At 39.3% G+C, this 15465-nt stretch overlaps 1 protein-coding gene across 5 annotated transcripts in view; it reads right to left on the bottom strand.

Annotated features, from left to right (window-relative positions):
• The window catches only part of UBR2 (ubiquitin protein ligase E3 component n-recognin 2), a 102157-nt gene extending 90409 nt beyond the window's left edge, over positions 1-11748 (bottom strand). For 2 of the 5 annotated variants that reach the window (XM_043449355.1, XM_043449356.1), the window contains exons 1-2: positions 11328-11739; positions 3394-3653 (exon numbers count right to left, since the gene is read on the bottom strand). In XM_043449355.1, coding sequence (XP_043305290.1) covers positions 3394-3653; positions 11328-11405 — 338 coding nt within the window. In that variant the 5' untranslated portion in view covers positions 11406-11739. Of the gene's footprint in view, positions 1-3393; positions 3654-11327 lie in introns of all 5 variants that reach the window. The other 3 variants (XR_006265938.1, XM_043449357.1, XM_043449354.1) reach the window with 3 other exon arrangements.
• Between the last annotated feature and the right edge of the window lie 3717 nt (positions 11749-15465).

Here is a 15465-nt window from a genome sequence, read left to right as displayed (position 1 = left end):
TAGGCTGTCACAGAGCACCGGCAGAATTAAGTAACTCAGACTGGAGACTGGCCATACCAGAAAACCAACCAAGTGATTAGAGGGCTAATATCATGTGATCAGAGGGCTGGGGCTTTCAGGCACAGCTCTGACACTGGGAAGGGTAGTGGAATTGGAAACTGAATTATGTGGGCAATGATTCAATTAATCATTATTCAATATAAGAAATCCCAATAAAAACTCTGGACACCTAAGCTTGGGTGAGGTTCCCTGGTTGGCAATACTTTGTTGTCATGCAGTAAATGTGTTAGGAAGATAATAATATGTCCCTGAGAACAAGAAAACATTGCACTTGGAAATCCTGCCTTTTGACTGGTTCAGATTTGTGTGTTTTTGCTATGATACAACTTTAATCGTAACTACAACATTTCCCTGAGTTCTGTGAATTGTTCCAGTGAATTATCCAACCTAAGTTAATCTATGGAGATGCCTGAAATTTGTAACCAGCAGATCAGAATTGAGTGTGGCTCAAGAGGTCCCCAACTTTCAGTTGCATTTTATACAATCTTGTAGAAGTCTGGGCCCTTAACCTGGAGTCGGCCAACTTTAAGTAACAACAAAGTTTAGAAACACCCTCTAAGAGTCTGGTTCAAGCTTGAGTGCTGGGGGGCCACCATAGTTATGTCCCTCTCCCCACTCCAGGCTACCTGTCTGTCCGAGTGCAGGTCACTGCAGCCTGCTCTCTCTCTTCAGTCACTCAGGGAATAAACACCCCTGGTGGCTCAGCTGGTTAAGAATTCACCGGCAATGCAGGAGACCCCAGTCTGATTCCTAGGTCGAGAAGATCTGCTAGAGAAGGGATAGGCTACCCACTCCAGCCTCCACCACACACATACAGGAAAACTCTTCTGAGATCATCCCTGACTTGGTTTCACCCACAAATCCTACAGGCACACTTAATCTTCAAACACAGGCAGCCAGCTTTTCCGTGCACCACTGTCACTGAGGGAGTAAATACATTCCTCCTCCTGTCATCCCACCTCCACTCCTCCAAACCCCCAAAAGCCGATTCCATGATCACTGCTGAAAACAAGATTCTTTCTACTTCTTTTTCTTCTAGTCATGGAAGCTCTCAGAACTGTCAATTTAATCAAGCCCTCCCTACAAAGCATTCAAACCAGCACCCAACCTGTTCTCCCCTGGGATGGCCCCATACACAGACACACACGGCATCATTAGAGAAGAGATAAAATAAGCAAAGGACGAAAACAAGAAAGAATCCTGTGGTGCTGGACTGGAACTAGAGAGACCTACATACAGATACACAGATCCATTGACAGGGTTTGGGATTAGTGACATACCAACGGCAACAAGTTGACTTAGTATTTTATTTCTGAACACTGATCTCTACTAAAAAGGAACAGGCTCCTTGGAGAAATGGTTGATTTCAGAACTGAGGCAGGGAAAAGTCCAAGATGTGTCCAAAACATCTTGTGTCAGAAAAAGGAAGTGCTCAAAGAACGATGGGGACATAAAAAAGAACAAAGACAGCTTGAAGGGCCTGTATGTGCGTGCTTAGTCACTCAGTTGTGCCTGACTCTTTGTGACCCCATGGACTGTAGCCCGCCAGGCTCCTGCGTCCATGGGGATTCTCTAGGCAAGAATACTGGAGTGGGTAGCCTTTCCCTTCTCCAGGGGATCTTCCCAACCTAGGGATCGAATCCAGGTCTCCCACATTGCAGGCAGATTCTTTACCATCTGAGCCACCAGGGAAACCACTTGAAGGGCCTCCCACTGGTCAAATCTAGGACAATTCTGACCACCAGAATAATGGGACTCCATGAATACATACTGATACAAATAAAAAACTAAACATTTGGTAAGAAATAGGATATTTAATAGTCTCAAAGTATCTCATCACCAAATACTTAATGATTAGAGAGGGAAAAAGGGTAACTCCACAGTAGAGAAGCCTTGCAGAAATCCCCTTATCAAGAGATCAAAGTTACAGAGCTATTGAACCAAACCAAAATCATACGCTACTGGAACACTGAGAACAAGTGATTTCTGTAATATTTCTGTGAAAGAGACAACCTGACTCTAACCATGAAGCGTACAGACAAACCCAAATTGACAGGCATTTACAAAATAAATGGCCTGTACTTGTCAAGTGTCCAGATCATGGAAATCAAAGAAAAACCAATGCAACATTCCAAACTGAAGACTGAAAGACATGACGTACAAATGCATGTTTTGGAACTGGATATTTTTGATACAAAGGATGTTATTGCAACAATTGGATCTCAGTTTCTTCATCTATAAATCATGAGATTAAACTAGATCTACTGCTCAAAATATCAATAAGGGACTTAGGTTTCTGTATAGACAAAACACTAGATCTAACAGTCCTTCAATATATAAAAAGCTCTCGATCGGTATTCTAACTATAAAGAAAGATTGCCACAGACACCCAGAAGTTGTACCAAAATTAAGTTGTATGGGAAAAAGTCTTAAAGAAAAAAATATTATACAATCAATACTGTATCCACACAATGGAATATTATCTAGCTATATGAGCTGATATGGACAGATGTCAATGGCAAGATTTTGTAGAGAAAGGAAAACTTAGCCCAGTATATCTAACATAGTCCCTTTTCTATGTATGTCTGCATATATGTATGTTTAAGATAGCCCCATTTATGGGCATGTATACGCACAGAAAATTTCTGGAAGGATACGTAAGAGTTTGTCAATAATGATTAGTTCTGAGAAATAGAAGATAGTCCTGAAGGGAAACAGAGCACTTTCCTCTCCATCTTCTACCCTTGTACACGCAATTCTCAACAAAGAAATTTAAAGTCAACCTGGTAGCAGTAAGTACATATAGCACCCAGACCATGGTTTCTAACATTCCCAACTAAAAGGAAACTCCCTGCATAAGTGGCTGATTGCACATATGGGTCAGAGTAAGTACAAAGTGAGGTGTGGACATCTTGTGCCAGAAAGCAAAGAAGCACCCAAAGACTATGAAAGGCATGTGAAAAGGACCAAGAAGCTAGTGTGATGGGGCACTCAAAGGCCAAACAAGGGATAATTCAAACATCGAAAAGAATCACCCTATCAAGAAAAGCAAGAAAGTGATCATTACAAGAGTCAAGGCAGGGGTTAACTATGGGGGAGGAAGAAAGAACACTATGGGTTTCTGAAATCCTGGTGATGCTCTATTTCTTGACCTGGAAAATAATGTTTGTTTATGATAAGTTATTAAACCATACATATTTGTTGTATAGACTTACACACACACATACATACATATGTAATATTTCATAATTTAAAAATTAAAATGTAAGGTTTCAAGAAAAAAATAAGTCACATAAAAACAAGAAAGAAAGAAAGAAAACGGCAATATCTTACCTGCAAGAGTATGTAGGTTCTCCCACTTTAAAAACACGACCACAAAGATGAGAAGGTTTGTTTGTTTGTTCAAGTTTGGAAAATCCCAACTCAGGATCTTCACCACAAAGGTACCATTCCATTGGTCCCAACAAAACTTGGTGTGCCAACGTGTCTTCTTTCTGCGGAAAAGGGTTGGGACCCCTGCAGTAGATTTTGGGTACATAGTGGGCCAAATGCTGGTATACTTCTTTAGTAAGGTCAGTTGCTTGCAGCCATTTCTTCAAAAAAAGAAAAAATACTTTTAAACAGTCAATAAACTGCAAATTTGAATAAATCTATTTTCTCCTAGACACAAAAAATAATGACAAAAGAATCTTATAAATTGTTTTATTGACAACATTCATCACTGTATGCCTTTTCAAAAAGGGTGAAACATTCAGAACTTAACTACAATAGCCAGTATCTTAGAATTCTACTTAAAGTGAAAGCAAAATCAACAGTGAAATGAGCCCATCTGCTCAAAATGACTTCTGAAGCAAACTTCTACAGGCAGTCCAGGAAAATAACCACAATAAATCATCTCAAAGACGCTAGCCATTGAGCCCATCTGACTTCCTTTCTAGTTTCAACTGTTTTGCTCAAATGATACTCTAATTGTGATCTGGATTCTCTTTTCAGTTTGCTGATAGGAAGAGCATACAGTAAACATGAACAGCCAATGTACTAATTCTATTTCTCAATGATTAATAAATGACATGCCACAACTTTGTTTTAATGATTATGCTCTTTTCCCCCGATCGACCTCTGCTTAAACCCTTTCTCCTTCACTCTCCACACTAAAAACATCTTAAAAAGCCACCGTTTCCTGTACCCAAACTTTCATGTCCTACTACCTGTGGTAATTCTACTTAGATATCTAACAGATACTGAGATATTGTAATTTACAATAAGACATACACTTTTGGTGTTCTCATTCTTAGCACAGAGCTCCTAAAACTCCTGAAGTTTCCTAAGTGTAAGTGAGATAAAGATAAAAGGAGTGTCTTTTGTTATTCAGAGCAAACCCCTTTCAATCAGACATGAGTTGCAGTTACTGAGGTGACTTTTGGAAAGCCCCTAAGGATGGGGAGCTGGTTGCCAGGGGAACATGATTAATAGGTGGGAACTTACAGCCTCCATCCCAACCAACTTCAGGGAAGGGAGAGGTGCTGGAGGTGAAGTTAATCACTAATGACCAATGATTTGATCATCATGCCTACGGAGGCATGAAGCCTCCATAAAAATTCCAAAATGTCGAGGTTCAGACACCTTCTTGCTTGGTGAACAGGCAGAGGAGCTAACGTGCCCAGAGAGGGCATGGAAGTTCCACACACCTTCCTCTATTTCATTTGGTTATTCCTGAGTTGTATCATTTTATAATAAAAAAGTAACCTAGTAAATAAACTGCTTCCTTGAGTTCTGTCAGCCACTGAGCAAATTATTGAACCGAAAGAGGGGGTCACAGGAACCCCCCTCATTTGCAACATAAATTGTGGGTAACCTGAGGACCCCCTGCTTGTGAGTGGCATCTGAAGCAGTACTGGGGGCAGCTTTGTGGGACTGAGCCCTTAATCTTTGGGATCTGATGCTAACTCCAGGTGTATAGTGTCAGAATTGACCAACTTGTAGGGCACCCAATCGGTCTCTGCTGAGAAGGAGAGAACTGCTTGATGTGGGAAAACCACCCCCCTACATTTGGTGGCTGGAAATGTTAGTGTGAATGTAAAGAGAAACAGAAGAAATAGTTTTTCCTTTCAGACACCAACTCAATATGTCCAAAATTGAACTCATGATCTCCCACAACACAAAACCCCCTGCTATTTTCTCCATCTCCCTGTTTTAAACACCAGCATCTACCAGGTATTCAAACCAGAAAAAAAGCAGAAATCTTTCTTCCTTACCCCAACAGTCAATTAATCATCATGTCTTGTCTATTAGGGCTCCTCAACATCTGTTGAATCCATCCATTTCTTTCTCTCCATCTCTACTGGCACTGCCCCCAAACTGCCCAGAACCATCAGATTAGTGCAACCATATTCTAACTGGTAATCCCCACTAGTTTGGCCCCTCTACAGTTCATTTTTCCAATCTCACTACCAGAGTGTTTCTTGCAAAATGCCAATCTGATCATGTCACTGTTTCCCCTTCTATTTAGGATTAAGACAAGTCCACTGACATGGTTTACAAAGCCCTCTGTCTTGTATTATACTTCCTAGTCTCCTCCTCCTGAGTGGTACTGCTCCTCTCTCTGCTTCCCAGGGCTATTTTCTACTCATTCTTCAGATCTCAGTTTATGTTTCACGTTCTCTAAGATGCCTCCTCAGCCCATTCCTTACCGTAGTCTCCTGTTCCTCTAACTCCCCACCCCAACCAAGTTCTAAAACAGAACCAAGCCCCAGTGGGCATTTAGTAAAATCCGTTAACCTAAAGACTATAAATGTATCTGTACTACTGACTGTCACTTAACATTGATATTACAGAAAGATACTCCATGTGGCTTTTATGGAAGCAGAAATAAAGCCAATCCAGGTGCAGGCGCTAAAAACCAAACCAAATAAGGCCTATAATAAGGCATCCATCAAACTACCTCCATTCTTTTCCCTTTCTATTTCCTTAAGTCTTAAGATTTTTCTTCATACCATTGTCATTTATTTATTCCTGCCTTCCATACCAATTCCATCTATGTTTATTTGTCCTTCATATTTCCTTGCATTAATTACAACCAACTTTTTCTGGCTCTAAACCAAGTAAAAATTTGAAATCAGAAAACATGGAACAACTCACTTCTATAAAAATGCAGTTAACTGTTAACTCATAGGTCTCATGTTTACCTACAGATTACAACGTTTAAGTCTCAAATTACATCCTTGTTAACAAAGAGTGCATTCAAGTGATGTCTAACACCATAAGACAAGAGTATAAGGTCGTCTAATGGCTATACTCCAATATAAAATAACACATTTAAAAAAAAAGAGTGTAAGGTCTTTTTAACTATTACTTGCATAATCTTCAGTCCACTTCTTTTTTTTTTTAAATAACTCTACAGAGAGATTTTAAATATTCATGAGGTGGTATATACTAACTTTCAAGTTAATTTCACACTTTAGAGAACTTTTCCTAAACATGTAAAATTCTTGTTCATAAGTTAAGGGCTGGATGGAAGTTTATAATTGAAAACAGCGAAAAAGTCTTTACCCCTGAAGTGAAACAATCCTTTCCAAATGTAACTAGTTTTGCTCTGTTTCCTTTTATCAAGTAGGAAAGAGACGAAATTCCTCTTAAAACAGTACTTCCAGGGAGACAATCATTAAGATTCAAGAATTCACCCCCAGGATCCTAGAAAACTATGCTTCACTTTTAATTTACAACATATTTAAAGGTTTTGTTTAACACCAATTTTTTGTTTTATGTTGCCATTTCTCTTAAAAGTTTACTTTTGCAGAATTTTGATCCAGGGAGGATAAAGGATGGTGCTTTGTAAAAGAAATTATGTTGTCTTGTGTCTCCAACAACACTGATGGGCCAAATATGTTCAGATTTCTTAAACAAAAAATTCAGAAACTAATATCAGCTTCTGATTAAGAAAAAAAAAAAAATCAGTCACCTTATTTAAAACACTTATAAACAAAGCAAAGTACCTTTACATGGGAATTATATACCGGAGATATACAATTAGTGACCAGCAACAGTATAGATTAGAAAAAAAAAGCTGTGAAGAGAAAATGAGCAGGTGGAGAAAATTTCTGGCTGCATTTCAGAATAATGGTTTACATATTTCTCAAAAGAAAAAATCTATAGCTTTTCATATTAGCTCTCAGTAACATAAGCTAATTGTAACTATTTCTTCAACAGGAAAAATTACCAGATTTCCAATTTGGTTGCATGTTAATCTGTCCTTATTTCATACACTTGCGGCTGTCATGTAATGTGCACATCACAGTAATAAGCACTACCTTATTAGAAGTCCTCCATAAGGGAAGTGGGGAAACTGTCAACTCATTCCACTATAGTAAACATGTTATGACAATGTTTCTAGGCTCTCTCCTATTTTGAAAGCTAATTTTCAGCCTTGGGATGGAGAGCAAGTATAATAAACACAAAAATGAAAGAATCCCTTGGGGTTAGTTCTTTTATCACAGTGAAAAGTGAAAGTTGCTCAGTCATGTCTGACTCTTTGGGACCCCATGGACTGTACAGGGGGCCAGTCTGTACTGGCCCAGAATTTTCCGGGCCAGAGTACTGGGTCCCTTCTCCAGGGGATCTTCCCAACCCAAGGATTGAACCCAGGTTTCCCACATTGCAGGCAGATTCTTTACCAGCTGAGCCACAAGGGAAGCTTGTATCACAGGATCTAATTATAATTCTTTGCCAAATTAAAACTGCATTCTTTAACCACATTTGGTTTTGCTTTTGAACAAGGATAATCAACATGTAAGTTAACTATAAAAAAAACAATCTAAAGCTACAATCACTAATGCTGAAATGGAGCTTTCGGGACTATATTAAGAAAAAATTAGAACTAGAAAAAATGTAACTTAAAAATAGGCAAAAGACCCAAATTGACACTTAAAAAAAAAAACAACCCAAAAAGCTTATGAAAAGATGTTCAACATCATGAGTCACGAGGGAAATACAAATCAAAACTATAAAGAGCTCCAACTTTACACCCAACAGAATGGCTATAATTGGAAAAAGAGACAATTAACAAGTGTTGGCAAGGATGTGAAACCCACTGAAAACTTCACATCTGCTGATAGGAAGGTAAAACGATGCAGTCATTTCGGCCTAGCAAATCCTGACCCAGCAATTCCACTCCAGGGTGTATGCCCAAGAAAAATGAAAACATATATTCCCACAAAAAAACTGTACACAAATGTTCACAGTAGCACAATTCATAATCTCTCAAAAGTTGAAACAACCCAAATAGCCATCAACTGATGAATGGATAAATAAAATATGGTATGTCCACATAATGGACTATCATTTGGCAGTAAAAAGGAATGAAGTATTGAGGATATATGCTACAATAAGGACAAAACTTTAATACTTACGCTAAGCGAAAAAAACCAGTCACAAAAGACAACATATTACATAACTCCATTTATATGAAATTTCCAGAATAGACAAATCTATCGAAACAAAGAAACAGGTTAGCAGTGGCCTAGAGTCTGGGAGGTTAGAAGGAGTGTACAGATAATGGATATAGGATTTCTTTTGGAAGGGTGATGAAAATGTTCTAAAACTGATCGTGGTGATGGCTGTACAACTCTGTATATGCTAAAAACCACTGAACTGAACTGTAAGATATGTGAATTATATTGCAATATATAAAACTGCTGAAAATTTTAAGGTAAAAAGTAACCAATATAGATATAATACTCTATATAAAACTGCTGTAAGGAATACATAGTTCTTTCAGACTTGGGGAGAAACAATATATCCACTTTTTTTAAATCATAATCATCCACTGAAACATATAATTGAATCTGTGGAGCATAAGATGTAGATAGACTCAAGAAGTGTCAGGGGAGTCATACTTGCACAACCGGGAGTTGGTGATAGACAGGGGAGCCTGGCATGCTGCAGTCCACAGGGTCGCAAAGAGTCGGACACGATTGAGCGACCAAACTAAACTGAACATACTTGCAGGATCAACTCTACCAAAGGAAAGAGAACACTAGAACATAGGGCCAGTCATTTTACTATCCTAAACTTAAAAGTACTGGAGTACTTAAATACTTTTGTGAGGCATTCTAGTAAAGAATAGATGGGATCACAAAAAGTCCTTCCTCCTCTACAAATAAGAAAAGCCAGTGTGTAAATACAGTGTGGGAAAGATGACACCAGTGCTTATTAAGTAATTTTAGACGGATGTGATCCCAACCAATTACTAGTCACAGAGGTCTAAAAGCTGCAGTAACTGCTTTACTTGTTTATTCTCTCAAGTTTATTTTAACCTGAGAAAACTTTATTCATTTTAATTTGTGATAAAGGCTGGGCTGGAGCCGAAGCTGGAAGAATACTAAAGCGTTATGCTGTTTTAACCAAATACAGACAATAAACGCCTCACAAAGTAAGAGCAAATTATACTGCTTGAAGAATCCTGTATTTTAATACTAGCCTGAATCTTCTTTAAAAAATTTTATTGGTCTTCAGACTAAATTTTTTTCCATCTTATTCAGAAATCCATTTAAAAGGAAAACAGAGCAAAACTAAAATGTAGCTCAGACTCTGATCTTTACAAACTCCAAGTCCAGAGTACTAAATTTTGATTACATTTCCCTTAATATCCCCCACTACATCTGACTGAGAATTTCACTACACAAGGACTAGGAGCACTGGTCTCTAGCATTAGTTTTATAACTGTTTACTCAGGAAATCTCAACAAATTTGAGAAGCTCTCACTTGACAGCTTGCACTTTTATTTAAAATTTTATTTCATATTGGAGTATAGTTGATTACCAATGTTGTGTTAGTTTCAGGTGTATAGCAGCTTGCACTTTTAGAACTGGGAAAACAGAGTACATAGCCTGTACCACTGGGTTACAGGCAAAATATGGCAGGAGTAAAAAAAAAAAAATCAGGTAAATAAAAGGTCAGATATCAACATGGATACTGACAGGATGATGTAGATAGGGAACAGCTATTATCATCATTTTACAATTTACTTCGAACACAGCTTTCATTTTCTTTTCAAATCTCTCGATAAATGAAAGGCAGATGGGGAAAATCCTTGGTTGTTGCAATGTTAAGCAGAAAGTAAATGAAAATGGAACTAAAGAAGTTGGTCTAAAAACAAAGATGCATCAGTCAACAACGTGTTTCTTGAAACTTTTCACCTCTACTCCTGACATTTTCTTCCCCTATGACTCTAGTGTCCTCATCAATTCGCTCAAAATAACTCCTCACTAACCAACAGGCTCAAACTGCCCCATTACAATTTTGTTCCTAACATTCAGATTGTTGACTTGTGCTCAAAGGTCACTTCCTTCCTACTACTTTTTAAATCGGAGGCCCTAAAGGTGGGGCCTAAGCTGTGTTGGTCCACTTATAATCATTCTGGGCAATCTGTTCTAACGGGTGTTCCCTGTCCTTCTGGAGGAAAGATACCATCGAGTTTTATTAATTGTTTTATAACTCTGTTACTTATATGAGCATATTCATATTATAGGTTCAGTACAAGACCGGCTTTGAATGCTTTAAGTTTGGGGCATTAACTGCTCTCACCACGCTGTGGCCACATTACTAGCTTCCATTTATTGACAGCCGCTCTCTCAAAGTTATATAACGTTTGTTCTCCGTCCAACTACCCCCAACTCCTAGACGAATTATTGTTTTAATCTCCCAGTCTCAACGACCACTTTCTCACACTCCATAAACCTGTCAAGACACTAACTCTTCGTACATTCACTAACGTCGACTGACCAAACCAGGGCAAAAACGCACTGAAAAGAAAAAGACGGAGGACAGTGTCCTTGGCATCCGCCGGTCCCAGAAACAAAGTAAAGGCGGCAGGTTTCAAACGAGGAGGCAAGGCTCCGCTTATCTCCGGAAAAGTAATCAGGAAGACAAAGTACCCCCAAAAACCAGGAAGCAGAGTTGGCATAGAGGGCAAAGGCCCTGTGCTGCGAGACTCACTGGGAGTGTGGGGAAAAGGAGGAATAATGGAAGAGCGAAAAGGAACGCGAGGTGGCTGGTGCACCCACAGCGCTGCCGGCTACTTGTGGATAAAGAGGGAAGGAGAGGAGCAGGATCCGGGGCCTCCCCGGGCCATCACCTACACGGCGAGGCGCCGCGCGCGGGGTCGTCACCCCAAGTCAGGGCCCGCCGCCTGGGGATTCCCAGGAGTCGGTTCCTCCCCCGGGGCGCGGCCTGCCACGGCCGGACATCCGAGCCCCAGTCCAGGCACTCACCCCCGCGGTCTCCTCAGCTGAACATTCCAGCAAACTCCGGTCGAGGGCCTGCACCTCAGGCTCCAGCTCCGACGCCATCTTCCCTCCTTCGCCTCCCCAGCGCTGACGCCGCTACTGCCGCCCCGAGGGCAGCGGCCTCACCACGGCCCGGGGGAGGGGGAGGGGGGCGGGGGCGCGGCAAAGCCACCACCCTGCCTGGGGCGGTCGGTCTTGAGCAGGAGTTCAGGTGGCCGCGGGTGGAGAAGACGAAGAGTAGCGCGAGGTGAGGCGGGCAGAAGGGACAGCGTCTCCTGCGCTCCCTCCCGGGCTCTGCGCCCAAGGGTCAAGTCACCGCCTGGTCCCTGCCCCGGGGAAGGACACAGAAAACATCGAACCTGGCACTCTTGCCCGCTTCTACTGCGTCCGGCACCGTGAAAGGGGCAATAACACTCCAAAGAGGAAGCAGAGCACTCTGGGAGTTGTAGTCGTCCTTCGCAAGGCCAGGAAAAAGGTGGAACCCTTACAAGGAGCCCGCCCCGGGATGGCATTGTGGGAGTTGTAGTCCGTCCGTCTCCTAAGAGCTTGGAGAAATGGCAGATGAGCGGGCGGGGCTTTTCTGCACAGCTAGAATCGTGGGAAGAGACCCGTGGCGAGAGGCGCCCACCAGGGAAGAGGCAGAAGCGCGAAATACTGTGTGGTACCGTAGTTTTATCCCTCAACGCCGTTTGTTCATTTTTGTATCCCATAGCTTAGAACGGTGACTGGCACGTGGTAGAACTCGAGTGCTTTTCAAAGCCTGAAGTGGGTATGAACTCAAATTCTTGTCGAATGAATAAACATTCCTACAGTTACATTTCTATAGTGTTTATGGCCCTGTCATCCATCAACACTGGTAACGAAGGTGTACATCCCCCAGGATTTCGAAGGTTTTTAAAACATGTTAAACTGGTGTGAAAGGAAACGTTTCCAAGTGATTTAGTTATGACCGTTTATTAAAATTTATTACAAATCTTGTTGCAAAGGAGGAGTCTACTGAGCCAATTCAAAGATTTACTGTTGATCGGGACGCTTTATAGAAATAGATAATCATTGTTAGGTTGGACACAAAAGGAAATTATGTTTCGGTAGAGGTAATTAGACTCTTGACTGACAGGTGTGTGGGTTTCTTAGAACAAGTCTTCAGTTCCTTTAGAGTTTATCAGAAAATTGCTTATACGTTGTATTAGGTATGAGCTTTATTCCTACAAAGAAATTGTGAATTATATTAGGCAAAAAAAGTTCTGATGGAATCCAGGTTTGGGAAATTTTTTTTGCTGGGTGTTATTGTTGTTAACAAAACTATAATATTACCCAAGTTTTTTCTTTTAAGGAAATAAAAATTACCCATAATCCCACAGTCCAAATAAGCTTTGTTATCGCTTCAAAAAATGAAACTAATATCTGTATAATTTAGAACTTCAAACTCAATGAAAATATTTTTTTAATGAAAATATTTTTAAAGGGAAAAATGATAACTATGCCTCTTACCCAAAGTCCTTCTATGCAAAAAAAGCATTTTTAATACTTTCTTATGATTCTAGCCAGAAAAAAAAGTATGCATATATACATAAATACCTAGAATGAGAGATCTTGAAAGGGTTTTATATATATATATATATATATTTATATAAATATATATAAACATATTTATATAATTTTGTATATATTATGTATATATAAAATTATGTATATATAAAAATATAAATATATTTATATAAATATATATTTAAATATATATATATATATATATTTCTTCTTTGCCCAACCTCCTTGCCCTGATGGGCTCCCTAACCAGAGACAACCTGGAGGAAGCCTGGGATTGTTAGAACCCAGAAGCAAAGATAATGCCTCTTTAAGAGTCCTAATGTAGAATTAAAGCCATTAAAATGCATTTTAAAGAATCTTTATTATTTTTAATTTTTGGATTAATTTTGTATTCTTTTCCCCTAAATTCTTGAGTTGGATATTTCTATTAACCATTCTTTTTCAAAATGTACATCTAAAGCTGTGGTTTTCAAACTGAGTGTGCATCAGAATTACCTAGAGGTCTTGATAAAATACAGACTTCTGGATCCCACTTTCAGAATTTCTGATTCAATAGGTTTTGGATGGAGACTGAAAACTGTATTTCCGTCAGGTTCCTGGGTCAATCTGTGGGCTTGGGGACTAACTTCAAGAATGCAATGCATTTCCATTATATACTGCTTTAATTACATTACATAAATTTTGGTATATAATATTCTATTATCATTTATTAGTATGATTTAAAATTTTCTAGTGTGTATGACCTTGTGATCTTTTTTCTTTTTCATATCCATGACTCACTTATTTTGTAACTGAAAGTTTATACATCTTAATTTCTCTCTTTTTTCTTTCTTCCCTCCACCTGCTGCCCTCTGGCAACCACCTGTTTGTTTTCTGTACATGTAGCACTGTTTCTGTTTTGTTATATTTGTTCATTTGTTTTGAATTTTAGATTCCACATGTAAGTGAAATCATACAGTATTTGTTTTATTGTCTAATATATTTTTCTTAGCATAATACCTTCTAGGTCCACCCATTTTGTCACAAATGACAAGATTCCATTCTTTTTTGTGGCTGAGTAATATTCTATTGTATGTATGTACCAAACAGTCTTTATCCATTCATCTTGTGATGGGTGCCTAGGTTGCTTCCGTATCTTGGCTATTGTAAACAATACTACAACAAACATAGGAGTTCATATATATTTTCTAATTAGTGTTTTTATTTTCTGCAGATAAATATGGAGGAGTGGAATTTCTGGATCACATAGTAGTTCTATTTTTAACTTTTTGGGGAATCTCTACACTATTTTCCACAGTGACTGCACCAATTTACATTCTCACCAAGAGTGCATGAGGGTTCCCTTTCTGCACATCCCGCTATTTACTGTCTTTCTGATAATTGCCTTTCTAACAGGTGAAAGATGATACTTGTGCTTTTGATTTGCATTTCCCTGATGCAGGTGTTCCCAACCTCTGGGATCTAATGCCTAATGATCTGAGGTGGAACTGAGGTAATAATAAAAATAAATAAAATGTAAAGAAGCATAATGCTCTTGAATCATCCTGATACCATTCCACACCCCTCCCTGCATGTCTGTGGGAAAATTGTCTCCTATGAAATCGGTCCCTGGTGCCAAAAAGGCTGGGGACCTTTGCATAGTGATGCTCAGCATCTTTCATGTCCCTGTCAGCCATCTGCATGTCTTCTTTGGAAAAACGTCTGTGGAGATCCTCTGCTCATTTTAAAATCAGGTTGTTTGCTTTTTTTTACTTTTTTTTTTTTTATTTTTAAATTTAAAAAAAAATTTTTTTTTTCTTTAGGTCTGCACCATGCAACATGTGGGGTCCTAGTTCCCCAACCAGGGAATCGAACCTGTACCCTCTGCAGTGAAAGCATGGAGACATAACCACTGGACTGTGAGGAAAGTCCAGGTTGTTTGTTTTTTAAATATTGAGTTGTATAAGTTCTTTATCAATATTTTAGATATTAAACCGTTATCAGATATATCATTTGCAAATATTTTCTCCCATTTAGTAGGTGGTCTTTTCATTTGTTGATAGTGTCTTTTGCTGATCAAAAGCTTTTCAGTTTGATGTAGCATGGCAACCCACTCTAGAATTCTTGCCTGGAGAATCCCCATGGACCCAGGAGTCTGGCGGGCCACAATTCATGGGGTCGCAAAGAGTTGGACATGACTAAGCAACTAAGCACAGTGCACAGTCCAACTTGTTTATTTTTGTTTTTGTTTGTCTTGCCTAAGGGGACCTAACCAAAAAATATTACTGAAATCAGTGTCAGAGAGCTTACTGCCTGTTTTCTTCCAGAAGTTTTATGGTTTCAACTGTTATATTTACATCTTTAATCCATTTTGAGTTTATTTTTGTACATGGTGTGAGAGGGTAGTCCAGTCTGATTCTTTTGTATGTAGCTGTCCAGTTTTCCCAACACCATTTATTTAAGAGTCTGTCTTTTCCTTATTGTATATTGTTGCATCCTTTGTCAACAGATTAACTGCCCATATAATGTGGGTTCATTTTTGGGCTATCTGTTCTGTTCCATTGATCTATGTGTCAGTTTTTGTGCCAGTACCATA

This window comes from Cervus canadensis, chromosome 28 (genome assembly GCF_019320065.1).
Source record: "Cervus canadensis isolate Bull #8, Minnesota chromosome 28, ASM1932006v1, whole genome shotgun sequence".
Classification (NCBI taxonomy): Eukaryota; Metazoa; Chordata; class Mammalia; order Artiodactyla; family Cervidae; genus Cervus; species Cervus canadensis.
The sequence above is the reverse complement of the archived record's forward strand: the minus strand, read 5'-3'. Positions and strand labels throughout refer to the sequence as shown.